The sequence below is a fragment of the Furipterus horrens genome, unplaced genomic scaffold (genome assembly GCF_987537825.1).
Source record: "Furipterus horrens unplaced genomic scaffold, mFurHor1.1.pri manual_scaffold_10, whole genome shotgun sequence".
NCBI classification, from domain to species: Eukaryota; Metazoa; Chordata; class Mammalia; order Chiroptera; family Furipteridae; genus Furipterus; species Furipterus horrens.
Genome location: NW_028327180.1, coordinates 68,029,079 through 68,055,967, shown reverse-complemented (window position 1 = coordinate 68,055,967; position 26,889 = coordinate 68,029,079). Strand labels below are relative to the sequence as shown.

At 40.7% G+C, this 26,889-nt stretch overlaps 1 protein-coding gene across 1 annotated transcript in view; it reads left to right on the top strand.

The window, feature by feature from the left end:
- The window catches only part of STK32A (serine/threonine kinase 32A), a 95,308-nt gene that overhangs the window by 62,673 nt on the left and 5,746 nt on the right, over positions 1-26,889 (top strand). Inside the window, exons 6-10 of the mRNA XM_090288063.1 lie at positions 1,515-1,552; positions 8,180-8,269; positions 16,224-16,321; positions 22,982-23,098; positions 25,790-25,915. Of these exons, the coding sequence (XP_090144189.1) occupies positions 1,515-1,552; positions 8,180-8,269; positions 16,224-16,321; positions 22,982-23,098; positions 25,790-25,915 (469 nt within the window). The remainder of the gene's footprint in view (positions 1-1,514; positions 1,553-8,179; positions 8,270-16,223; positions 16,322-22,981; positions 23,099-25,789; positions 25,916-26,889) is intronic.

Genomic DNA, 26,889 nt, shown 5'->3' with positions numbered 1-26,889 from the left:
GAGGTCATTGACTCAGAATCAGAAAATCAAGAAAGGCTGCCTGCAGGAAGTGACATCTGAGTTCTGAGGTGAGAAATGAATCCGCATTGTCTGGGTATAGTGTTGGTGGGGGGCCCCAATTCTGGTGAAGGAACAGATGAAGGTGGGCTGGTGCAGGGAGGATTTAGGAGACTCCATGTGCCTCCACATGGCTGGAGGACAGGAGCCAGATGATAAAAGGGCCTTTCTTCTATATGAGTGAGTTTGAACTTGGTTATTCTTGAAATAAAGGGACCCATCAAAGGGTTTTTCATGGGATCTGCAATATTGAGAGAGAGTGAGCAGCCATAGAATTATGCAGTTGAAAAACCCCCTATACTCTATATTTTTAGCAAAGCATACCCTGTAAGAGAAAAATTTGCCACAGCTACAGAGGATCGCTTATGAATCCAGAATTAACTTTAAGACCCTAACAAACTAAATGAGATGATACTCAAAGTTCATGAGACTGCATATTGGGAGTGGCATGTACGTGGTTCTGTTTGTAGGTCAAGGCTTATTATTCATTAATATTTTCAAGAAAATAGGACTCTGACCACCTCAGTCTGTCAAAGACCAAGGTCATCTTATTCAAGCAAAATAAAAGCCACTTGACTAGGCTGAAAATGTGTTTCCAAAACCTATTTCAGAATCTCTTCCCTAATGGCTTTTGTGAATTTAGGTTGAAGGGTTTTAATGGTACGTTATTGAAGGGCAGTAAAACCTGAGAGTGGAGGATGAGGCCAGTTAGGAACAGCAATGCTGTTCTCCGATTGAGGGGCACTGCTTACAATATTTGTTTCAGGAGAATTTTGAAAACTCTATAGGCCAGTTCTCTAAGTATTTATTATGAAACTACTCTCTTTACTGGAAGTAGGTGAGTCTTTTTCCTTCCTATAAAGTTAAGGACCTCACCAAGGCATGGAAGACTGGTCCACATCTTAATTAACCATCCCAGGAATAGTATTTATCAAGTACCTGTAACTATAAAATTATAACATCATCCTTAAAGAGTAACCTCTGCAAGTTTAAAATGAAATCGCATTACAAACCATCTTTCTTATTTTGTAGTCTTTACGTTCACTCCAGATTTACACAGATGAAATGATAATTATAATTAGTACTACTACCTTATGACTATTTAAATGTCTCATATGACTGACCCTATAGAGCGACACTTATATGTTTAGATATCATATGCTATAGGAATTAAGAGTCTGAGCTTCTGAACAAGAGAGACTCAGGTTCAGAGCCCAGTTCTTCCATTTACTATCTCTGACCCTGGGCTAAGTTACTTAACTTCTTTAAGCGTTGGTTTTCTGATCTAGAAATTGGGTGTGTTCACGGCAATCATCTTTTAGAATCACTGTAAAAACTTTGTGAGTGATGAAGTGCCAGTACGTTGTTTTAGCCCTATTTCGGGTTCTTGAGCATTTTCCCCTTTAGTTCTGTTTGTTTGTTTTATCATGAGCAACTTTCTCTTTTTACTTCCCTAGGGATATGAAGCCTGACAACATTTTGCTTGATGAACATGGTGAGTAAATGATGTGTTTGCAACCAACATGACTTGCATATAGAACAGAAATGACGATCCCCAGTGAAGGAGCAATACACAGAGAAGACGTCCTGCCTGATTGACTTGAGTTATATGTACAAACTTCATTTTATAAGTGAGGGGGCAGTCCGCATAGTACACCAACACACCCTTAAGTATAACATTGAATTTACATAATGAGAAAGTCCTTCTCTTTTCAATGTCCTTCCACACCTACTGATTTCTTCAGTAAAACCATCTCAGCTTTTTTGGTGCTGGTTTGCCTTAGTATCTTTATAACTAGCATCTCCTACTTTCGTAAAGACAGAACAGGCCTCAAGCTTTGAGCTTTTGACAGGCAATGGTACATTCCTAGATATCAGGGACACTGTTTTGTTGGCATTGCATCTACTTTTATGCTTTCCTCCTTAGAAGGACAAACTGGGTTTACATTTGCAGAGGAGATATCAAGTTTTTTGTTCAAAGATATTTCAGTTTTTTAAAATTAGTCAGTTTATGTCCTGGCCAGGTAGGTCGGTTGATTGGACCATCATTCCATCCACCAAAAGGTGACAGGTTTGATTCCCTATCAAGGCACATACCTCTCGGTTGTGGGTTTGATCCCTGGTTAGGGCATGTTCGGGAAACAACTGATGTATGTTTCTCTTTATCCCTTCCTCTCCCTCTAAAATCATTAAATATCCTTGGGTGAGGATTTTAAAAATCAGTCAGCTTAAAGAAAAATAGAAAGTAGGTGGCAGTGTATGTGTACACAGATAGGAACGTCACATGGGGATATGGGAAGAACCGTGAAGGGGAAAAATGAATGCCTGCAGTTCAAGAAACATTGATTAGAGATATCCTGTAGAACAGGCTTTGCCACAATGATTAAATGTATCTAATCTCTTTCTAAAATTTATTTGAATGTACATTTGGATTTATTGGTCCACCGGAGTAGACCTGTAGGACACACAGCCTATAAGTTCTAAGTGTTAATAGTGGCAATAAGAGCCTTGTTCTTTTCAGGAAGCTGCTAGGTGAGTCGTAAATCTGTAAAGCTCCTTACTTATTTGACTTTAACAGAAGGGATTTGCAAGTGGGACTGAAACTCCAAGTACCAGCCACTGCTCCTGATTTACTTACCTAGTTGCATTTTACCGTGACTTACCAGACCCCACCTGTGCTCAGAGGGCTAAGAAACCCTTTTGCATGTGACCTCTAATTGCAAAAGCACAGGGTCATTTTTTATTTACAGACTGTCTAAAAAGATTTTTCCCATTCTTTCAACACCTTATTTCTTCCTTCCCTTTACTGCTTCTGACATGTGGGAACAGAGTCTCTGAGTTTCAAAAATGTGAGCAATGATGAGACTTAGCATGAAGGTGACTTTCGTTAACACACCAGCTGGCCCTGCCTTAAATAGGAAGTAGGATCCTCTCTCGACCTGGTGCATATAAACTCCACAGAGCTCCACCGTCGTGATAGGGCCTCCCCTCGCCAATGGAGGTCACCTTGGCACAACTTAGAAAAGGTGCTCCAGCTGCCCACCAAAGTCTCATGAAGGCGCACGGCCAGCTGGTCAGGCGGAACCCAGGCTGGGCTTCTCTGCCACTGACCCAATGCTGTTGCTGACCGTATGTTGCTCTACCATTCACTGAGGCCCTGAATGGAGACATGCAGGTCCTGTCGACCAAAACGTGTTCAAGATTTACCTTCCATTTCAGAGAACCATGTTTTAATCTTAGATCTCAAACATGGTTTTTATCCTCATTTTACCCTGAGGCCATTCTGTACTCTCTCATTCAACTTCCCACTTGGTGGTTGTAGATTAGGAGAAAGGTCCAGGAATAAATTAATCTGCAAGTTTAACCATTCTTAGGGAACTACCTTTGTGAAAGAGTAACTGTGTAATATCATATTTAAGAGCATGGATGCTGGGGCCAGGTTGCCTGAGTTCAAAACCAAAGAACATGTGATACATATATACAATTGAACACTACTCACCCATGAGAAAAGATGAAATACTGTCATCTGTGCCAGCATGGATATATCTTGAGAATATCATACTAAGCGAAATAAGTCCGATGGAAAAAGTCAAGAACCATATGATTTCACTCATATGTGGGATATAAAAGTAAAAGCAACAAATGAACAAACCAGACCAAAAAAACACACAAAAACTCATAGACACAAACAACAGTCCGGTGGTTACCAGAGGGAAAAGGGTGTAGGGGCAGGTAGAGGAGGGTAAAGGGGGGTTAAATGGTGATGGCAGGAGACTTGACCTTGGGTGGCTAACACACAATGCAATAGCACAGTATACTTAAAACCTATATAATTTTATTAACCAATGTCACCCCAATAAATTTAATAGAAGTTTAAAAAGAAATGATTCACCCAATCTCTAGCTCTGAGAGTGTCAACAAGCTGCCTACACTTTCTCTGCTACCTTAGTTTCTCCAGGGATCAAAAGAATATTTATTTCTTAGGCTCATTGTAAAAATGAACTGACATACTATTTATAAAGTGCTTGATGGCAAAATCTACCAGAAGGAAATCACTCAATGAAAAATGAGATATTAGTATGATTCCATAAATTAGTAGGGTCTCTTCCCTAGGGAAGGAAACTTAGACCACTTTGTCTTGTTTTATGTCTCTGTATCAGATAGCCAGTGCTGGGTACTTATTTTGATTCCAAAGACTCTGTGTGTCTGTGTGTTAGGTCTTGTGTTTAAACAATTTTGTTGAACCCTAATTCTCAGGTATCTACATTGTCCGTGGTCCATTCTGATTTCCTTCATGTGTGCAGGGAACTAAAGCCGCTTTTCAGGGCCTTTTATTTTGGTGGGGCTGGGGCTCAGTTGCTTAAGGACCGTAAGTAGTCACCCCATTTGGCCTGGGAAACAGTCCCAACCAACTACACCTGCCGTCTGGTGTACTATATACAATGACCTCTTTTCTCTTTCAAGTTTTTGGGTTTGGATAATGGATTGATACAGGGCTCTTCTGTGTTATATTCCCAATCTGAATTTAACTTGAGAATCACTCAGTTAATAAGAGAAACATTGCTTTGGGAAGGATTGGATATGTGAATGGAATAAAAGCAAACAAACAAACAAAAAGGATTGAGAGCTATTCTCTATACATTTTCCTGGGGTCCCTTTCTGGGGAAAATAATTTTTGAGGTTATTTACTTTATGTTTATTCAGATTCTGAAAAACGAAGGTGCTCTGGCATTGTTCAGGGACTATAATTAACCACTTTTTGCTGAACCAATTCCTGGTAACCTTTACCCTGAGCTCATTACATAGAGTTGCTGTTGGGAGAATTAACTGAACCACAAACCAATGCCTGCATTTTGGAGGGTCTTCTGGTGTGATTTTCCCTGTTTTCTATTTTAAACCCTCATTTGTTCTCTCCATCAACATTTATAGTATTTCACCCCTGATGGGCTGTCACACGCACCTCTTACCTGGGGATACCTAGCAACTGTGAAGGATAATTATGTATTACTATCTGCTTCCCACACCCGTTCCTCTAAGGATACCACATTATTTATATGTTTCATTTAGCACCATTCAGTAACAAGCTTTGTTTTGTTTTATGCCTACTGATTCATATTGGTTCACGTTCATCAGAAAAGATTAATATTTGAAGTAGCTAAATCCTTTCATAAAATGGAGAATCTTCCCATGGTGTGAATAAACATTCTTCATACCTCAGAATCTGACTTAAAAAAAGGCCTTTTAATTTAGAGCATACCTGCTACTGTTCTCCCCAGACATCTCACTCAGTAGCTCAGAGTCCAAGAAGGTATTAGATCTTGGATGGCACAACACCAGTTGTCTTGATATATATTTTTATATCCTACCACCGTAAGTGCCCCATCCAATTCTATCAATTCTATAGTGTCTAGAATTCTTGTGTCTTTAAGTTATTCAGGACATAAACGCTGTATCCAGAGGAACAATACTATCTGACTGCTATATCTGGGAAAATGACAACTATGGCATCATCTGTAATTTAGGTTTCTTAATATCATCCCCAGTCACAGGGAACAGAGAAAGGCAAAAACAGTCTGGGGGTGTGAAGAAGGACTAAGCCTTCTATGGTAACAGCTCCTGCCTTGCAAAGTCCCAAAATGTGCCTAAAAATCAAGTGAGCATCATATTAAAACACACACACACACACACACACACACACACACACACACACACACACCTGTGCCCTCTGTAACTCTGGAGTTTCTTATCATGACAAAAAGCAAAAATTGAACACTCACTTCCTGCCAAAGGCAGAGCTGCCTCCCACAGTCATTACTTTCTTTGATCTTTCCAGCAATCTCATGAGAAGACTATTATCCTATCTCAGCTTTACAGAGAGATAAGCCACCTTTTTAAGGTGACCTAGACAGTCAGTGATAGAACCTGGACTTGAAGCCAAATAGTCTGACCTCAGAGAACAAGCTCTTAACTGCAGCATCTCCTGGCTCACCTACTTCATATCACACCTTGTGAACACCGATCCAGTGCTCTGAGCATGACTCATGGTAGGGTGAATTATTGAAAACACCCATGATACCGTTCAAGCAAGACAACCTTTACCTTAGGCTGGATGAGTGCTACTTTGACTGTATTAAAATGTCATCACATAAACAAATACAAACACTTTGGGCACAAAACTACCCCTGGCAGTCAAGGCAATGAGATTTATCTTCAGCTGCAGGCTGAATGCCATTCGAGTAGACAGTAGAGTTTGGCTGGGGTAGCGGAGGAGCATGGATGGGAGGGACCAGGAAGAACAATCAGATGACATCCCCTCCAATTACAGCCATAGCTCCTCACAACCACAGAAGCATAGAAATGCTAATGCTTCAGGATCCTCCAAAAGCGTGTGACTTTTGTGCCAACTACTAACACAACTAGCTTCTCTGCCTGAGCCCCTGAGCTACCTCTTTCTTCCTTCCAGCTATCAATGTGACTATGCTAATGCACGGTGCACGTGCGCCCCCCGCTTAACTTGAGTGGTGAGACCTGCGCAGTAACGCCATGAGCCTTAGAGCTGAGAGAGACCCTAGAGATCAGGTCATCCACCCAATCCTTTTTTAAATGAAGGGAAGCTTAGGTTCAACACAGGAATGGGACTAAAGTCTGCAATATGTTAGGGGCAGAGTTCAGGGTAGGACCCAAGTCTCCTGGCTCCCAGCCTAGAGCGCGTCACACAATCTCTTTATAAGTAAAATTCAACTTTCCCCTGCTTTCCTTGGTGAGCTATTCTATCGAGAACCATTAGGGGACAGCAGACTTAACAGACAAATCTACTAATGTTATTTCAGAAAAACAAGGATAAAACAAGGACTCATTCCTGGCAGAGAAACAGAAGTAGTAAGTCCTCAATGTCGTCAGTAGGTTCTTGAAAACTGACTTAAAGCGAAACAACATACTATAAGGAAGCCAATATTCACCACAGGCTAATTGATATAAACAAAAGGTAAGTTTCAGGTCACAAAAACATCACCAAACTTCTAAATGAAGACCCAAACACTTCTAATATTAAACACTGAAGTAAGTGTGAGCTATATATATTTAAGAAGGATGAATAAAAATACATGAGGGAATGATTTTCCAACCCACTCACTTCAGTTCAGGGTTCTGGGTGGCCAGAGCCTATCCTGGCAGTTCCAGGCATGAGGTGGGAACCAACCCTGGACAGGACTCCCCTCCATCACAGTGCCACACACACACACACACACACACACACACACATGCTGGGACAATGTCGACATGCCAGTCCACCTCCCATGAACATCTTTGGAGTGCAAACATAGAGAAAACATGCAAATTCTACACAAACAGTGGCTCCTGCAGGAAATCGTTTTTTTTTCTATCAATATTTATAACAAAACAACTTGAACAAAACAGCATTATTCGAAGACCTGCTGTATCCGCATTCATGTCTGCTTTATAGTCACAATGTTTGTCTCTACAAAAAAAAAAAAAGTCTCATAAGACAGCATTGGCGATTGGATATTTTGAATAGCTCCTGGGTCCCTATTGATACTCTCAGGTTAGACCAACTTAAAATGCTGTAAACAAAAATTGCCTAACAGAATTACAAGAGCATGAGCTCTTAACCTCCAAAGTGAATACTTCCTGAGGTTGAACTACAGATACAGTCAGATATTCATCTTTGCATGTCATGTTCTGGCTGCTGGAGGATTAGCTGATTGAAGAGCATATTAGTATATTTTTACATTTTTTAAATTGATTTTCAGAGAGAGAGAAAGGAAGATGGAGAGGAAGGGGGAGGGAGGGAGGAAGAGGAAGAGAGAGAGAGATTGATTTGTTTGTTCCACCTATTTATCTATTTATGCATTAATTGGTTGATTCTTATATGTGCCCCGACCAGGGCTCAAACCTGCAACCCTGGCACACCAGGACAACACTCCAACCAACTGAGCAACCCAGCCAGGGCAGGACATATTGGTCTTGAGGACAGAATAATTGAGCTTTTACTGCTAGTACCCGAAGCATAGGAGAATTTACAGACTAAGCTTGGTGTAGACGCACGGCTGTGCCGCTGGGCAGAAGGAACTTATCATTCTCTGTGGTGCTTCTCTCCTGCCAGGGCACGCGCACATCACAGACTTCAACATCGCCGCCATGCTGCCCGGGGAGGCGCGGATCAGCACCGTGGCCGGCACCAAGCCTTACATGGGTACGGGCTTTGGGGCAGCTGTTTTGACTAACAGCAAGGCTTCGGTCTTTCACTCCTGTGGACACCATTTATTATGGGTTCAATCATGTGTGGGGACTTATAGCTAGAAATGACAAGAACCCCTGACTTTAACTGGGGAGCTTCTGATTTCATGGGTCTCAGGGGGGCCTCAGGGGTCTCCATTTAGGGAACACCCTGTCTGATATTGATTCAAGAGGGCCATTGATTGCATTTTGAAAATACTACTTTATAGAGTTATTTAGGGCAGCATCTACTTCCTAACAAAAAAATATTAATTAATTCAGTAAATGTCTACTAATTGCCTCTGGGTGCTTGGCACCGTGTCAGGTGCTGGTGACCCCGCAGTACATAACCCAGATGAGGGCTCCCCCCCATGGAGCTTACCTTCTAGTGAGAGGAGTTTAACATTAGAATCAAGCAGAGAAGACACAGAAATAAGTAGGATGCTAATAAGTGACAAGTACTATTATAACCATTATTTACATAATACTGCATTACATGCAGAGGTTGTAAAGCTTACAGAGTGCCTTACAATTATAATTTTAGCTTTCATTTTATCATAACACCATGAGTTCGCCCTGAATAAAGATAAGGAGCTGGGTTTTGGCCTGAAGATTTAAAATTTACCCAGAGGGTGTCTAGAGAGTAGGAGATAGTGCCAAAGTTGCCGTTTAGGTTTCCCACTTAACTGTGCTAACTGTCACAAGTTAATACAAATTCTGCATTCTGTTGTTGGAAGCAGCCATCTCTCTGCAGATACCATTCCGACATAAGTGTGCTAACAGAGCTGAGTTGGCCATGGAATGTCAATGAGTTTGGAGTCCAGTCTCTCTGGGAATTACTGCTGTAGGAGACAGAGATATGCAAGAGAGGGAGGGGGAGGCGGGGGAGAGAGAGAGAGAGTGTTTGTGGCGGCAAAAGGAGGGTGTTAGCCAGAGGATGGGGTTAATCAGCTTCAGGGAGGCCCCTCCAGGGCCAGCCAGGTGCAGCCTGGAAGGCGGGGAAGTTCCTGCCAGTGTGGCTTACTGGAGGCACCAACAATCCCAACAGAGCCCAACTCAGGCAATCTCTGGAGGTGACAGCCAAGCAGAGAGTGGTGTAAAAGCCCTTCACGTAACTGTAACATGCACTTAAATGTTGAGAACCTCTGCTGCAGACCCTGAGCTCTGTTAGTTTTCAGGTGCAGCTAGAGAGCAATCACCCCCGAGGCAGTGCAGGGCGTTTGTGTTCCAATCTCTGCGCCTCTGCACTTCCTCTGTGTCTAAAACAAACGACACTTTCTTGGAAAAGAGAGCAGGAGCTCGGTGACAGCCAGAGTGATCGTCCATCTCCACACCAAGGCGGCTGAGTCCAGCCTGGTGTGTCGCGGAGCTTTGAATCGGATATGGGATTGGTTTTAAAATTCACAGGACTGAGTTTTAGAGTATCTAAAGTAAATGTTTTAAGAAGCGAAGAGGATTACATTTATTAGGCAACAGACTGAGCCAATACCAAGGTAGCCCATACTCAGTCATAAAGGAAGACTGTACAGTTGTTAATGGATGAGGAAAGATTAAAAGGACATGCTTCAACCCTAATTAGTTGGGATGGTGTCTGGTTAAACCTCTGGGGTTAAATTAAGTCAGAGCGGAATGAATTGTAGTGGCTAGATGTGGTCAGAGTAACCCACAGGTGAAATATTTGTACTTGAAAGGGCAAGGACAATGCCACTTTCTTTTAATATTTCTTTCTTTTCTTCGTGCAACTGAAGGGAGAAAAGAAAAGAGAACCCCTGAATGCAGGGCCACCTCACTTTCTAAGAGAAAGAAAATCTACAGCAGAAAATTAGCCTTATTTTATATGGTATTTGAACAACTGCAAATTTTCTGACTTCCAATGATCAGTGGAGGAATAAATCTCTTTGGGCACTTTTAAAATAATGGACACATATAATTCAGCCTATTTTCTGCCTAAAACCCATGGCACTCAAATGATACAAAGGACTGCCCAAGCCTGCTGTTCTGATGGGCTTAATTCTGCAGGTTTCCTGGGTTTCCATATTAAGGACTATTTTCTTGGAGCCAAACCAGAAAATGTGCATCTGGGTTATCTAGGTCTGGTTTCCATGGTGAGAGGAGGAAAGGGAGGCCACCTTCATTTTCTCTCCCTGGTAATTTTAAATAAGGTCTATATAATTTAATTCTCCTCAAAATTGGCATTTCTTGTCTTTTCACAACACAAAGCTTGGAAATTGTAATGTGGTCTCTATGCCTCACTGTCTTCACGCTTATAATGAGCAATTACTAATATTTATTGAAAGCCTTCTGTGGACCAGATGTGTTAAATGTTTTGCATTTATTTTTTTTCTCAACAACTCTATATGGCAGGCGATAATTATCACCATCTTACAATGAGGAAAATAAGAAGCTAAGTAATTTGTCCAAGATCACATGGCTAGTAATTGAAAATAACCTAGATTTAAATCAGGCTCTGATTTTAGAAAATCAAGCTTCTTCCTGAGAGAAACTTTTTAAATGTTATTTGTGGTTCTTAAATGATTGTAAGACAATTTAAGTAGGGTAAACTATTATAAATGTTTGTTATATTAAAAAATGAGTATTTATCATCACTTACCTTTTTATTCAGAAGTTGCCCTTAGCTTTGATTTTTGGATGGGAATCTTTCTAAGAGGAATTATGGGTGGAAATCATCTTTTTTTTAAAAAAAAATTATGTTCCAAGTAAATCGGTAAAATGTACCTGACACCAGCAGTCATATTATAACATTCCTGTAGGGAACTAACCAGCAATTAACCAGAAAGAAAGAAAATTCTGAAAAGAAAGAAAACTTGAATTCAATACCAAATGAAGATTAAAGGAATATACAATAGCTATTAATATGAGATGCTGAGCATATTATGAAGCAGTTCCTTGGCTCTGGAAATGAGAAGATGAGCAGTCTGCCAGTTCTTAACTAATTTTCATTCATAATCTTCTAATTGCATGCTTCCTCCCATCACTCCAATCCTTCCTTCTCCCTCCTCCTAGGTCTGGGAGACTACCCCAGATCACTTACAGCTACATCAATTAAAATATTCTTCTCTCCCAGAAATAAACAAACAACTTCACTATGGAAAATATATACTATACAGATAAGCAAAGAGGACATTAAATTAATTCCTCTACTTACAGATAGTTATGGTTTTCTTCCAGACCTTTAGTTTATGCACACACAAACATATCTTGTTTTCAAGTTTGATCATACTGAATTTTTGTAACTTAGAATTTTCACTTTATAAAACAATCACAGTAATAACAGGCATTATACAGTGAGCATTTACTATAACCCAAGCATTTTGCTAAGTTTATAACATTTATTGTGTCATTAAACTCTCAAAGCAACCCTATGAAATAGGTTTCATTATTATTCTGATTTCACAGATTTACAAAAAAAAAAAGAAAAGAAAGAAGGAAAGAAAGAAAGAAAGAAAGAAAGAAAGAAAGAAAGAAGAAAGAAGAGAATAATTAGGGCTAGAGAGAAACTGACATGGTCATACTAACACAGCACATGAGTGGCAGAGAGCCCAAGGTTGGTTAAATCAAAGTCTAAAAGCGTCTCAAACAGTGATGGTGATAGTGGTGGAGGTATAATGGCTCACACTTACTGAGCTCTTCTTATGTGCCCAACACTGTTTCAAATAAAATAAAAACAATTCTATGAGGCAGGTACTATTGTTATTCCCACTTCAGACTTGCAGACTGAGAAGTTAGCTCTGCCCAAGCAGAGCTATAGGCATAGCCCCTGGGGTCTGACATCAAAGCCCTGACATCACACCCTGCTGTGCTACCTCCCTGCCTGAGTCCACAAGCATACCCGAGCCAAAACTGAGACCTGCTTCTCTGACTCCAGGGCTGGGCCTAGACAACTCACACTCCTTATTCTTCCAAGCCCATATATGTAACTATTGTTTTTAATGGTCACATGCTACAAAACAGGGCCGCATCAAAATCTATTTACCCTATTCTTCACTGAATGTTAGGTTTTTCTCATTCTGAAATATAAATTCATGATTAAAATCCTGTTAGCAGAAATATGTCCTGAGACTTAATTATGTCCTTGTAATAAACTCCCAAAGAATTCCTGGTCAGAGGGTATATATGGTTAATGCATTCCCTTCTGAAACTTCACATTGGTTTCAGGCTGTACTATCAATTTCTTACTGTTCTCAGAAATATCAGTGAAAATGGTACCTCCTTATGGTATTAAAATTGCATTTCTTTGACTTTTTTGTAAATTGCCTGTTTATGTTCTTCACCCATTTTCTATTAGGGTTTTAATCCCTTTTGCTTATACTGATGTTTCTTAACAATTATAGAGAGAGTTCTTGCCCTTTATATATTGGGAATATTAAACTTTAGTGTATCATATGTGTTCTAAATATGATTCCTACTTTTTAGTTGCTATTGTTCTTATGGCATTTTGACATGAACTGTTTTCCTAACATCAGCAAATTACTTTCTTTACTTGATAGTTTCTATTTTTATGCTATTCTTAGCAAGATCTTCTTACCTCCAGATTTTCAATATGGTTACCTAATATTTATATTATTGTTATAGTTTCTTTTTTATTTAATCCAGCTATATATTATCTTGACTGACAATATGAGGTAAGGATCCAACTTTATTTTTTGTTGGATTATTAAATAATTGTTTAAAGATCATTTATTAAATAAGTCCTTTTCCATGCTTATTTGAAATACAGTCATCATAAACTAAGTAATTTATGTACTAGCATGTATATGCTAGGGCTTTCAAATCTTAATGATTGTGGCTTTATTATATAGTTTACTACATGAGATCCAAGTCTCTTTATGCTTTTTCAGAAAACCAATACTTATACTTTTTTTGCGGATAAAATTAAGAATCACTTTTGTAACTTCCATCAATTATTTTTATTGCATTAAAGTTATATTATAGATTTTCTCTGGAGCCCTTTCTTTACATCCTAACCACAATCTATGCTCCAGGTGTTTTAATATATGAAAACCCAATGATGGTAAGCCAAATGTTTAATAAACACATGAAAATATGGCCAAGCTTATTAGTAATCAGGGGCATGTCAGTTTCAACCACAATGAAACATAATAACACACTCTCAAGACTGGCAAAAATCAAAAGCTTAGTTAATACCATGCGTGGATAAAAAAGTTGAGCTGAAAGAAGCCAGATAATGCTGCTGGTCATCGTGTCAATGAGTACAACCCCTTTGATAAATAGTTTTGCGTTATCTAGTGGACGTGAAGACACATATTCCATGCCCAGCAGTTTCCCTTGCATGAACGTACACCAGTGTTCATAGAGGGTTGTTCACAATGTTCCCAAATTGAAAACACTCCCAATAGCTATCAACAACAAGATATGTAGGTAAATTACAGTATGTTCATAAAGCATTGATTACACATAATCTTGAGCAATAAAAGACAGCAAAGAAAACAAGGAGTGGGATTTTACATGTATGAGATATATATATGTTATACACACACACATATATACATGTTATATATACAGGGGTGGCAAAAGTAGGTTTACACACAAATACATAATATGATAATTAATAATACAAGAATAAACTCTTTTGCTTAAGGTACTCATAACTGTAAACCTACTTTTGCCCACCCCTATACATATATGTGTACACATATATAACATACAGGCAAAACTGAAGTATTGCTTAGAAATGCATATGTAGATAGTAAATCTATGTAGAAGGGGAACAAAATTGCTAACATAAATTCAAGATAGTGATTACTCCTAAGGTTTTGAATAGGATATGAGCAATGGTGGAGTCAAGCGTCTGTTTTATGACCTGTGTAATGGTCCCCTGGCCATTTGCTCATAACGACGACTTATTAAATTGTTCTTTTATGTTGTACCTCCTTTTCTGAATGTAGGTTGAAACATTTTAAAAACCGAACAAGACACCCAATGGCTTTTTTTAAGTTTCTCTCCACCTCTATCTGCACCCTCAGGGCAGGGGATGCTCTTGAAGTGCTGACAAGAACCCCTCGTGGACTCCCTGCTGTGGTTTTTCAGCTCTTTGAGGGCTCAAAGAATTACTCACTTGTTGTCCTTTTGTACGTTGGCATGATGTTTTTTCTTCATGTTCTATCAAAATTCCTCAATGCATAGCACACAGAGAATATTCGTTGGATGAATGATGCCTTCATGCTGGAAAACATAAGTAGAAAAGAAGCAAAAAAAGATGCTCCTGTAAACTTCGAGGACGATCCAAGATGACAGAATCCACAGCTTTTACAGAGTGACATTTATTCTGATAGGTATTTTCTTAGCACGATGGTCTGTTTACTCCTCAGAGTTCTGCGCAGCTTCTCTAAGTGAGCTGTCTGTCACCCTGGGGGACTGAGATGACTTGCTGTGGGACTCCGAGAAGGGGAAGCAGGGTTTAGTCCATTCCATCCAGTCTGCGGGTGCCTTGGGGTCAGGGCCACTGCCTCCCCACTTGCACAGGGACCTGTGATTCACGGAAAGCATGCAGTGATGCATGAAAGGCAAATCCAGCAGGGAATGAGGCCTGCTTAGTCCTGCTGCAGCCGGCTCTTACAGTCAGGGCCCGTGCTGGGCACTGGGATGTCAACGTTCTACCTCTAACTGGACGGTATCCATTGAATTTTACTTAGAACGAAGTGTACCAGGTAGGGCGAGCTTGAGTATTCAGACCCCACGACCCAATAATATTCTTTGTCCAGAGCCAACACCTCCTGACCAGAGGATGGGTCAAGTGTGTGTAGCTGTCGGCTAAGTAAAATCCGCATTGTTATAGATGCTCGCCTCTCTGGAAGAGTGCCCAATTATTTGAGCACTTCCCAGGTGCCAAGCACTGTGCTGAGATGTTGGCATGTGCTATCTCATTTAATTTCTCACCACTAGACAGAGGTGATTCTGATTGTGCTGGTGAGGATTCTCAAGCTCAGTCATGGACTTCTTCACAGTCACAATCGATGATGAAGGCAACTTTTGAACTTAGTGCAGTTCTAGAGCTAATGATTGCAACCATTCCTTGACTAAGTGATTCAGCATCACTCATTCATTCATTCATTCAGTGAAGTCTCTTGACTGACTCTAAATGCCAGGTTCAATACCGGACATTAGCAATGTAGTGGTGAGCAGGCAGAGAAGATACTTGCTCTTGCTTTGTGCTTCAGTCCCCCTTCTCCATCCCTACATATTCTGGAAGAGTATGTAGACTGTACAATAGAAGGTCCACTTCCGGTCAATGTGCTTAGAGAATGCCCAAAGCGGGCTTCCATTGGCCTTAAAAATGACTATAGCCCTGCCTTCCATTGGAGTCTATTCAAAGACGTAGGTAACAAAGTGTAACTGCCCCACAGTTAATGTTAAACATTAATATCAACTCAGATATTAAACTCAGTGCCTACTCCCTTTTTTCTCCTTCCTTCCTTCCCTCCCCCTCAACAGCAGGATTGAAATGTTGCCCTTGTCTCTTCAAGATGACTGAGATGGAGAGCCCATCTGGCATACATTGCTCCAACTTCTGAGCATTGTTTGCTGCCAGAATACAGATTTTAGCCCTTTAGCCCAAACCTGCCAAATCAAGACAGCCCATAACATCATCTCAGCCTTCTTGGTTTCAGGGTCAGCCACATGTGTGAGGCTGATGGGATCTCATTTTTCATGGGTGCATGTTCTAACTAAGAGAATATGTGTCCACCAAGCCTGTGCCTGCCTGTTGGATGGGCTGATGAATGAGACCTCTGAGAGGGACGAGAAAATTGGAAACGTTGCCTGCTGTGAGCAATGCAGTAATGGATGATAAACACACCTCGAAGTGTTCCTACCCTTTACCCCGGTGCTGGGGAGACAGGTTTGTTAACGTCTTGGGAAGTAAAACAGACCCAACTGCTCTGTGTTTTCAGCACCGGAGATGTTCAACTCCAGAAGAGAAGCAGGCTATTCCTTTGCTGTGGACTGGTGGTCCCTGGGGGTGACAGCGTACGAGCTCCTGAGAGGCCGGGTACAGTAGAACTGCATTTCTCTTTGGTTCCTCTTCCAGCAATTTCCATCTTTAGAAGAAAAAGATGGATTTCTTTCTTTTACTAAAAACCAGGCAGTCTGAGAGGTGAAAGCAACTGTGGCTTGGGATGCTGCTAACAGCCCATGGGATTTCTGCATTCATTCATTCTCCTACCTATGAGGCCAAGCATGTGAGTGTGTGTTAAATTATGCAGATACAACTCAATGAATAATGTGGAGATTAGAAACTCCCAGGGAGGGAAGATCAATATGCCTCACTAAATATCTTATATAAATATATTTGTGTGTTTAAAGAAAAGCAGCTTGCAGTCACAGTACAGGACTCTAACTCTGACACTTTTTCAAGGCAAGTGTGAATTATTAATACAACACAATTCATGCCCTGTCTTGTCGGATTCTTGTCTGTCATTTGGCTCCTGGGTTCTGGGCTCAGTGGCAAATTGCAGTAGTTTACTTTTAAAAGAAACATTTCTTAAACTAGGAAAATGTCTAGGAAGAATTTTCCTAAAAAATATTTTTCTCCTTCATATATATATGTGTGTGTGTATATGTATATATATGTATATGTATATATTTACCTCTATGGTAGCTTACTGTTATCTATCTTATGTAGCAATATTTTTCTCCTTCATATATATATATGCATATATATATACATACACATAAGTATGTATGTATGTATGGCGTGTGTATATATTTACCTCTATGGTAGCTTACTGTTATCTATCTGATGTGGCAATATTGTCAGGTTCTTATGGGGGTGGGGATGAAAGGTTGGGAGAGAGATTTAAATTCTTCTTTTAGCAAATTTCAATTATACAATACAGTATTGTCAACTTTAGTCATCATGTTTTATTTCACATTGGATCCTCAGACCTTATTAATCCTACAGCTGAAAGTTTGTACCTTTTTCCAGTTTCTCCCTGCTTCCCTGCTCCCAGCCCCTGGATACCTCTTTCCTTATGTTTCTATGAGTTTAACTTTTGTTGTTTGTTTTTTTAGATATCACATATAAGTGAGATCATACAGTATTTATCTTTCTCTGACTTATTTTAATTAGTATAATGCCTTCAGGGTCCATCCATGTTGTTGCAGACAGCATGTACTTTGATATGTATCTATACCACATCTTCTTCATCCATTCATCTGTTGGTGGACACTTGACTTGTTTCCATGTCTTGGCCCTTGTGAATATGGTGCAATGAACATGGGGGTGCATGCAGTTCATTCTTCTAAAGCACAGATGTGAACTTACACACGCACACACACACACACAAATGCTGCTGCTCCCACTGCTTCACATATTCACACACCCACCCACACACCCTCCATCCCCAGCAAACAAACAATATTCCCATGTCTTTGCTTGGTGTCCTCTGTCATTTAGAACCAGGTTAACTTTTCAGATTTTACTTCGACTTGACTGACCCAGACTCTCAATTAAGTCACTTTGACCTCTTTGGATTTCTTCCTCTCTTGAGGTATTTTGGGCTTTTTTTTTAATTTTATTTTTATTGTTTTTCTATTAAAATTGTCCTACTTTTTCCCCCATTGCTCTGCCCCACCCAGCCCACCCCTTCTCCCACAGTAATCCTCCATTTTAGGCTTTTTAAAAATATATCTTTTATTGATTATACTGTTACAGTTGTCCCAATTTCTTTTCCCTCTGCTCCCCTCCCTCCTGTTGTCCCCCCCTTTTAGTCCATGTCCATTGGTTGTGCATATAGTTCTTCTCAACCTCTTCCTGTCTATTCCTTCCACTCCCTCCTACTATGCTTCTTAATTCCTGCACCATCTCCCTCCCTTTCCCCCTTCCCCCTCCCTGCTGACCTCCCCCCAATATGTTCCCCATACTTATAGTTCTTTTTCCACTCTTGTTGCCTACTTAGTTTGCCTTTGTTTCGGTTCCCTAGCTTCTGTTGGTTGTTGTGATGCAGTTTTCATTTTAATGTTCATAATTTTGATCCTCCTTCTTCTAAACCAGTCCCTTTAACATCTCATATAATAATGGTTTGGATCTAATGAACTCCTTCAGTTTTACTTTGTCCTGGAAGCACTTTCTCTGCCCTTCTATTCTGAATGACAGCTTCGCTGGATAGAGTAATCATGGTTGTAGGTTTTTGATTTTCATTACTTTGAATATTTCTTGCCAGTCCCCTCTTGCCTGCAGAGTTTCTTTTGTGAAATCAGCTGACAGTCTTATTGGGACCCCTTTGTACATGATTCTTTTCTTCTCTCTTGCTACTTTTAAGATTCTCTCTTTATCTTTAATTTTTGACAATTTGATTATAATGTGTCTTGGTGTGGTTCTCCTTGGGTCCAGTTGTTTTGGAACTCTCTGTGCTTCCTGGACCTGTAAGTCTATTTCCTTCCCCGAGTTAGGGAAGTTCTGCTTCATTATTTTTTCACATAATTTTTCAATTTCTAGTTCTTCTTCTTCACCCTCTGGCAATCCTATGATCCGAATGTTCATTCGCTTATAGCTGTCCCAGAGGTTTCTGGGCCTCTCCTCATGTTCCTCCCTTTTTGTTTACTCTTTCTGCACTGGTTGACTGTTTTTTTCTTACTTATGGTCCAAATCATTGATTTGAACCCCGTTTTTTTCCCCTTCACCATTGGTTTTGTGTGGATTTTCTTTCATTTCACTTAACATAGTCTTCACTTCTTCTCTTATGTGTCTGCCGTACTCAAGCATATTTGTCAAGCCTGTGAGCATCTTTATCACCAGTGTTTTGGATTCTGCATCTGTGAGGTTGACTATCTCCTTGTCTCTTAATTCTCCCACTGGAACCTTGATCCATTCCCCATTTTGGGCCATACTTCTCTGTCTCCACATTCTGACAGGCTTTTGTGTTTGTTTGCCTCCGCATCCCAGGTAGAGCTGTCATTCCTGTTACACTGCAAGAGGTGGAGCCTTAGGGATTTGTCAGTATAGGGCGACCTGTTTCACCACATTGTGGCACTGTATGTGGGGAAGGTGTCTGAGAGGGGAAAATGCCACTTGCTAGTACTCACCCCTTTTCCAGGAACCTCTCCCACTTCCGCACCGGACTGGTGCCTCTCTAGCTGCTGCCATGGCTGTTGTTCCCAGAGTGGATGGGTCTGTGGATGTTCTAGGACCATGGGGGCCCTTCAAACAAGTGGACTCTGCTGAGAGACCAGCAGTTTCTGCCTCCGCCCCAACCCCCACTGGTCTGCACAGTCAGAAGCAATGAAGCTTGATTTTCCCTGGTGCTGGGATCATGAGCTATGAGGTCCAGTGAGGAGCTGGGAACACTCTGCAGGTGTTCCTCCTGACTTTTTAAAATGTGTGATTGTGCTTCCGTCGGCCTGATGCTGCTGCCAGTGCCGCCACCACCACACCGCATCCTCTCTGCCCTGGCTCCGCCCCTCCTACCTGTCTGGATGAGTATTTCTTCTTTATTTCGTTTGCTGGACTTCCATGCAGTTTGATTTTCTGGAACTTCTGGTTGTTTCTAGTTTTGAGGTAGTTGTATTCCTTCTTAGTTGTGGAGAGAGATGCAGCGTGTCTTTCTATGCCTCCATCTGGGCTGGAAGTCTCACCTTTTCTGTTCTTATAAGAATAATCTGTTTCCATCCTCTGCCAAGTTGAAACTAGAAGAACCTGGTTCCCTCACATACACACATATACATTATTGTTGTTGTTTTAGCAAAAGAATATGCTTTATCTTTCTGTTGAGATTTTTTTTAAAGATAAAATGTAGCACTTTCTACAACAGAATACCTAAATCCATTTCAATTTTTTAGGATTAAATCCGTTTGGTAAATATATTGCCCTGTAAATTTTTCAAGTATATCCATTTTTCCTTTTTTATTTCTTCTATGTGATGAAATTATAAATTCATTAAAGGTGAAACGTGTATCTTACATACTTTAATAATAGCCACAGTATTTAACTTTAACTAGGTGCATATACTTGTACTGAATGAATGGAGGAACAAGTCATTACAAATCAATTCTGACACATTTCAGGAAAGAATCACCAAGCAGGCCACAGGCAATTATGCTGTAAAATAGAGCTAATCTGAAGAAATGAAACACAACATTTAATTACGACTACCAACACCACTGAACCACAGAGAAAGTGTGCTCAACCATGATTTCTCCACATTTACAAGTGTGCTTGAACATGCCTATGGTTTCTGACCTTGATCATGGCCTTGATGAACGGGTCCTATAGCCATTGACCTGCTTTGTCATCTCTATCTCCCAGCTGTCACTGTCATTGTAAAGATAAGGCCCATGGCTTTTCAAGTTTCTTATTATCCATAAGCATTAGCTTGCCATAGGGACATACAGAGTTTATGTACTCCTGAAATAGGATATAATCACAGAGTATCAGTTTCTCCCATCTGCATCTTACCTTTTCCGATTTGTTCATTCTTTATATTTTCCCTTTTAATTTATATGCTGCCTTGGAATTGTTTGCTGTCTCCTGTCATGTACACTGTCATTTTTCTTTAGAGCATGAACTCCATTTATTGACATGTGTGTGTACAGTCAATATAACTGTTGGTGGTTTCCCTAAGGAGACTGGAAGCTTCACCAACACAGAAATTGCATCCCTCTTGTTCTTTACTGTTCTTCATCCCCCATGTCTAATAGGGGTGCTAGAACATAGTAGGCATTTATTAAATATTTGGTAAATGAGTAAATATATAATTCTAGTAGTTGATGAATTAATAATGAATGAGAAAAATAAGTCATTATGTAAGGCAGACAGTTTGACTATATTTAATAAGTTTATAGGCTATGAGAATTTTTAAAAAATATTAAAACTCAGTCATATGACCTTCTAAGCAAATGAAAACACTCTTAAGTCAGTTGCTTGTGGTGTTCATTGTTAATTATTCATTTATCAAATCATTTTGTGTTTTGAAATGGCTAAGAAACAGTAGGCTAAGAATCAGCAATGAGTCAAAGAAGGAAATTAGAAAAAAGTTTTACATGCCCACACATACAACCCTGGACACTTGGGATACCCATGCTGCCCCAGCTCTTAACGGAATCCATGGAATGATCTCAGGTAGTGACCCCATGCCCGTGCTAGTAAACAGTTGGCAAACACTGATCATAGTGATCAGGTGCCTAGCTCCCCTTTTCTGATAGGGAGTTACATGTGTTATTTCCGCGACAGGGTCGTTGAGACCAGAATCAGCACTGGGCCTTTACTCAGTCCTGAGGGAGGAAAATCTGTGACAGGTATTTTAAGACCTTGCTTTAAGAAATGAAGCTTTCCCAATCTTTTTGGGGGGGGTGCGGGGGGGGGTGAACGCCCAGCATCTCTTGGCACCCTGTGTCCCTGACATTGACAAACCGGGTGCAGTGTTAGCCTTTCTTCACCTGTAGGATGGCTTCCCTTGCTGCTCACTGTTCACATTTACATCCACCTTTTCCATCCTGTGTCAGTGATAATAAAAGTGCCTCTCCTTAATGTGTCCAACAGAGATTAGCCTCACTATGGGGAACTTTACAGGTGTTATTCAATTTTCCCAACAATATCATGAGGTGGTTTGTTTTACAGATGAAGGAATTGAAACTCAAATCGAGTGACTCTGTTTAGCCCTCTCATGCTTCTGCCTTTACAACTCGAACACTTAATTACCTTTTAATACTGATTTACAACAGAGAAAAAATAAACTCCATTTCTTCCAATTTAGTTCATTAGTCTATGATCATTTACCAAATATCTTGAAAGGGCCAGACGCTTGATACATACACATATCTATATTAACTGTCCTCTTGTTGGTTAATCCAATATGGAAATTTTGTTCATTCAACAAACATGTAATGAGCACATATTAGGCACTAGATCCCATGGGCAAAATGTGGCTATGGTATAATCTCTGTTTTGTTTTGTTTTTTAGTAGTTAGCTCCATGTGTTCACATAAGAGATAAAACCCCAGTGTTGATGACCTTAAATAATAGAATTATGATAGGTAAAGGCTGCCCTCTTGTGGACATTTATGAAAACTGTAATAAAGTTCCTCCTTTTTCCTCCCTGCAAAAGTTAAAAACTCTAGAAGAATCTGGTTCTCAAAAGTAAAAGTACTTTTGCCTCATTATAAAACTTGCCACCCCATTCCACGGAACCGGGGACTCATAACATTCAGGACAGGGTTGAAGTCTTCTGAGTAACACTCTGTCCTGAATGTATTCATTACAATTCAAATAAGTAAAAAGAGGTGTGTGGTAAAACTCTGGATCTCTTTAGAATCAAACTAAATAACAATTGTATAAAAGTTCAACTTCCTGACATGTGTCCAGTATTTTATGAAAATATATCTATAAGTTACCTTCCGAAACATTTCCAAATTAGCCTCTCAGAGGGGGATTTAGCTCTCAGGAATGTTCTGTTTGGCTCAGTGAAATCACCAACTTTTAAAAACTCTGAGTTTTTAAAAGAAACCATAGATTTTCTGGTGTCTTTTTTTAAAAAGCAGGCGATCTGGAACACTGGACTATACATGCCTATATCAACACAACAACCAGCTGGAAGGGATAAGAAAACGACACAGGTTTTATGGGTTGAAAATTTAACTTGGAAACATTCGCAAAGCAGTGAGGTTTTCTTTTACCCTATAAACATGAAGCCTCTTCCTTCCTCTCTCCCTTAAGAGACCATATCATATTCGCTCCAGTACTTCCAGCAAGGAAATTGCACACATGTTTGAGATGGCTATTGTGACTTACCCTTCTGCCTGGTCGCTGGAAATGGTGTCACTTCTTAAAAAGGTAAGACAGAGGGTTGAATGACAAAAGAAAATGATAAAAAGGAAGCATGCTCTCTGGTTAGAGATTAGTATACAATACTGGGGCAGTCATGACAATGTACATTTCCAGAATTGACTTTGCAGCGCTTAGCTTTCAAATGCGCGGCTGCTTTAAGCAATGCATGTGACTTCTTGCAGGTCCCAAAGCCAGCTCAACTCAGTGTGCCCAAAATGGAGTTCTTGATCTCTCTGTAGTTCCTGGACTTTCTCCAAGCTCCCCTGTCTCAGGGACTGGCCTCTCCATCCATTCAGTTAGGCAAGCCAGAAATCAGAAATCATTCATCATCCCCATATCTACTCCATCACCAAGTTCTGCAATTTGACCTTTTAAATAGTCTCTGAATCTGTCACTTGTCTCCATCACATGGTCGTCTTCCCGGTGCTACTGCCATCAGGTCTTGTAACTGGTTTGCCCCTGTGTACTCTACACATTCCATCCTGTTCTCCATTCTGCCCCACAGCGATCTGTTCAAGCAGACCTTGTTGTGCTCCCATTGTTCTTAGGATACAAATCAAAATAATTTGCATGATATAAAGTTTCTCAGTACCTCTCAAGCCTTATTTTGGACTTTGGTCCACCTTTTGATTACACATAAACTGCTTTAGTCTTTTTCTTTTTTGTTTCCCCTCCCCCTCCTCATTCTTACACATCAGTCTGTCACCACAGGCCCTTTGCACACACTAGTCCCCCTGCCTACAACACTGCCCACCTCCCCAACTCTTCCAGCTCCCTCCTTTAGACCAGTACTACTCAGTGATTCACTGGTTGGTTCAAGTCCATGAATTGTTTCTTCCAGGTTCATGACAAGCATAGCAATTGAGAGAAACATTTAGGAACACTTTTAGCAATTTGATATTGCTAACGTTTCTAAGCACATGACCAATGGACTCATCTCATCGAACAGGGTACAGGCCTATTTGGTGATGTTGGGTTCAAATCAAGTCCAACTCCACGTGGTGAGGAGGAGTTGCATATGAGCCATGCACATGAGCACCACATACTGGTTTTAGTGGGTTAGAAATTAAAACAAACAAATGAACAAACAACTGGCCCTTCGACACAGTTTGAGAAGGACAGCTTTAGATCTCAGCTCAAACAGCACTTCCTCAGGAAGCCTCGCTCTGTGGTAAGCTCACATAGCACTCTTTCCTGCATAGCATTTTTTCTGACTATGCATGTGTGTGCTTCTTGGGTTTATGACCGTTGTCCTCTAGGCTGCATGAGGGGTCACGTCTGACTTGTTCACCATAGTATCCTCAACCTCTAACACAGAGCCTGACAGGTGGTAAAATTTGGTATTTGAATTAACAAGGCCCATGGCTTTCAGCAGATGTTCAAGGTGCCTCTGTTCACCAAAAAGATTAGGAACTGTTGTAGCAGGAGCTCAGCACTGTGCATGGAAGGATTACGTGAAAGAAAGAATATGGACCCCAAGAGGATGAGCATGGCTTTTTTCAAGAAAGAAAATTATGCATGTGGGGGGTGGTCAGGGAAAAGAGCTTCTGGGGCTGAGGATTCAAACCTGTGTCTTGTTTTTTTCTTTCTTGATTTTTATTATTGATACTATTACAGATGTCCCCATCCCCCCCCACCTTGGCCCACCCCCACCCAGCCCCTGCCCCCACTTCCCTCTGGCCATCAGATCCACACTGTTGTCTGTGTCCTAGTCGGGGATTTTAACATCCCACTGTCATCAATGGATAGATCACCAAGACCCAAAATCACCAGTAAGGAACAAGTGACCTTAAACCACACACTAGATCAGATGGATTTGATTGACACTTACAGTACATTCCATCCCAAAGCAGCAGCATATACATTCTTTTCAAGTGCAAACCTATGTCTCTCGTCTTGAGGGTCAAGTCCCCTGTTTTGGAATAGGGACATTGCCATTGCGAATGTCAAAGATGAATAGGGTGGTCACTTCATGAGCAAATATTCCTCAGTTCCACGACAGCCCTCTTCACCCCCAAATTCCACCCTAGTGATACCAGGGTGTCGCCTCCAGGACAGTTCTCAAGTGGAATTGACATTTCCCATTTGAGCCACAGGGTTGATGGGATATTTTTGACTCTGGATGGGTAAAGAGTGAAGCAATCTTTAATCCCAGTTTATAAAACCCAGAATGACAATGGTAACCACCTTAGTTATATCTTCTCTGTGTCACCCCCAACCTATTTTGGTTAGTTGTAAAAACAGCTAAAATGGTAAGTGGGAAATGAATTTCATTTGTAAAGTGGATGCACATTTGTCACCTAATAAGAACAGACCTTCTTTTAAGCACTATATATATGGCCTCATTTTTAAGCCCAGCTGCAGCCTTGTGAAATAGGTGGTTATCCCCTCTTTACAGATGGGTAAACTGAGATTCAGAGAACAAACTTGCCCATAGTTAGCAACTAGGAGAATCAGCCATCCAAGATATGTTTGACTCAATGGGACAGCGATTTTCCCTCCCCACCTTGCAAACACCGACTTACAATTCATTCTAACTGGGCATCATCTGTATGGTTGTGTATGGGGCTAGGCAAGGGGAACACTGCCTTATTTCTTTTAATCCTGCATTTGGAAACATTTAGAGGGAATTTGTCTGAATTTCTTTGCCCTGTTTTGACCTCCCTCGTGATCCTTATGTGTCTGTTCCACTGGCAGCTACTTGAACCTAATCCAGACCAACGGTTCTCTCGCCTGTCTGACGTTCAGAACTTCCCATATATGAATGATGTGAACTGGGATGCGGTTTTGCAGAAAAGGCTCATTCCGAGTTTCATTCCCAGTGTAAGTCAATCCTAGCAAACCTGTAAGTCTCATTCAGCGCATATAACCCCATGTGTCAGACCCACACCTGGTCTTGTCAGCTAACTACACCAATGTTGTAAGACAACCCAAATTCCTATTTTACAGGTGAGAAAAGAGGCTCACACAGGTAACTTGGCCACAGAGGGGTAATCTGGCTAGCAAGTGGCCAAGTTAGAATTCTAATCCAGGTCTATCAGTGTCTCAAGTTGTAGCTTCTACTTTTTTTTTTTTTAATCCTCACCAGAGGACATATTCACCGACCCTAGAGAATGAGGAAGGGGGGAACATGATGTGAAAGACAAACATTGATCGGTTGCCTCCCATACACACCCCCACCAGGGATCGAACCCACAACCTGGATATGTGCTCTGACCGAGACTTGACCCCTCAACATTTGGTGTAGGGGAGCATGCTCCAACCAACTGAGCTAATGCACTCAGAGCCTAACCATTTTCTGCAACATGCTTTTTAAAGAAAGAAACCCTAACACTCTTATTATATAATCCTCACTTAATGTCATCAGGAGGTTCTGTGACTTTAAGAGAAACAGAGTAGAATTAATCCAATTTTATCACTGGCTGATTGATATAAACAAGAATTAAGTTCCCACACAATTCCTCAACATTATAATAAAACAAAACCTCAAGGACCTGCTATTGTCCTTTCCAGGAATCCGCTCATTTTTGAAAACAATGCTTTCTCTGATCCCAGAGATGTAGGAATTTGTATCCCTTGGGGTTCTATGAGTCAAAGAGTTCTAAATGGTTACAGTTGGGCAAGGTATTTATTTTTAGCATCTATCCCTCTTGTATTGCAATGACTGAGACCTAGTAAGTCCCACTAAATGAGTCCTTGGCCTGGGGACCCCTGTGGCCTCCTGCGGATTGCTGGTAAAAGCCGGCATCCGGGTCCAAGTGCACGGTCAAAAGGCGGTGTGCTGGAATTCCGGGGTG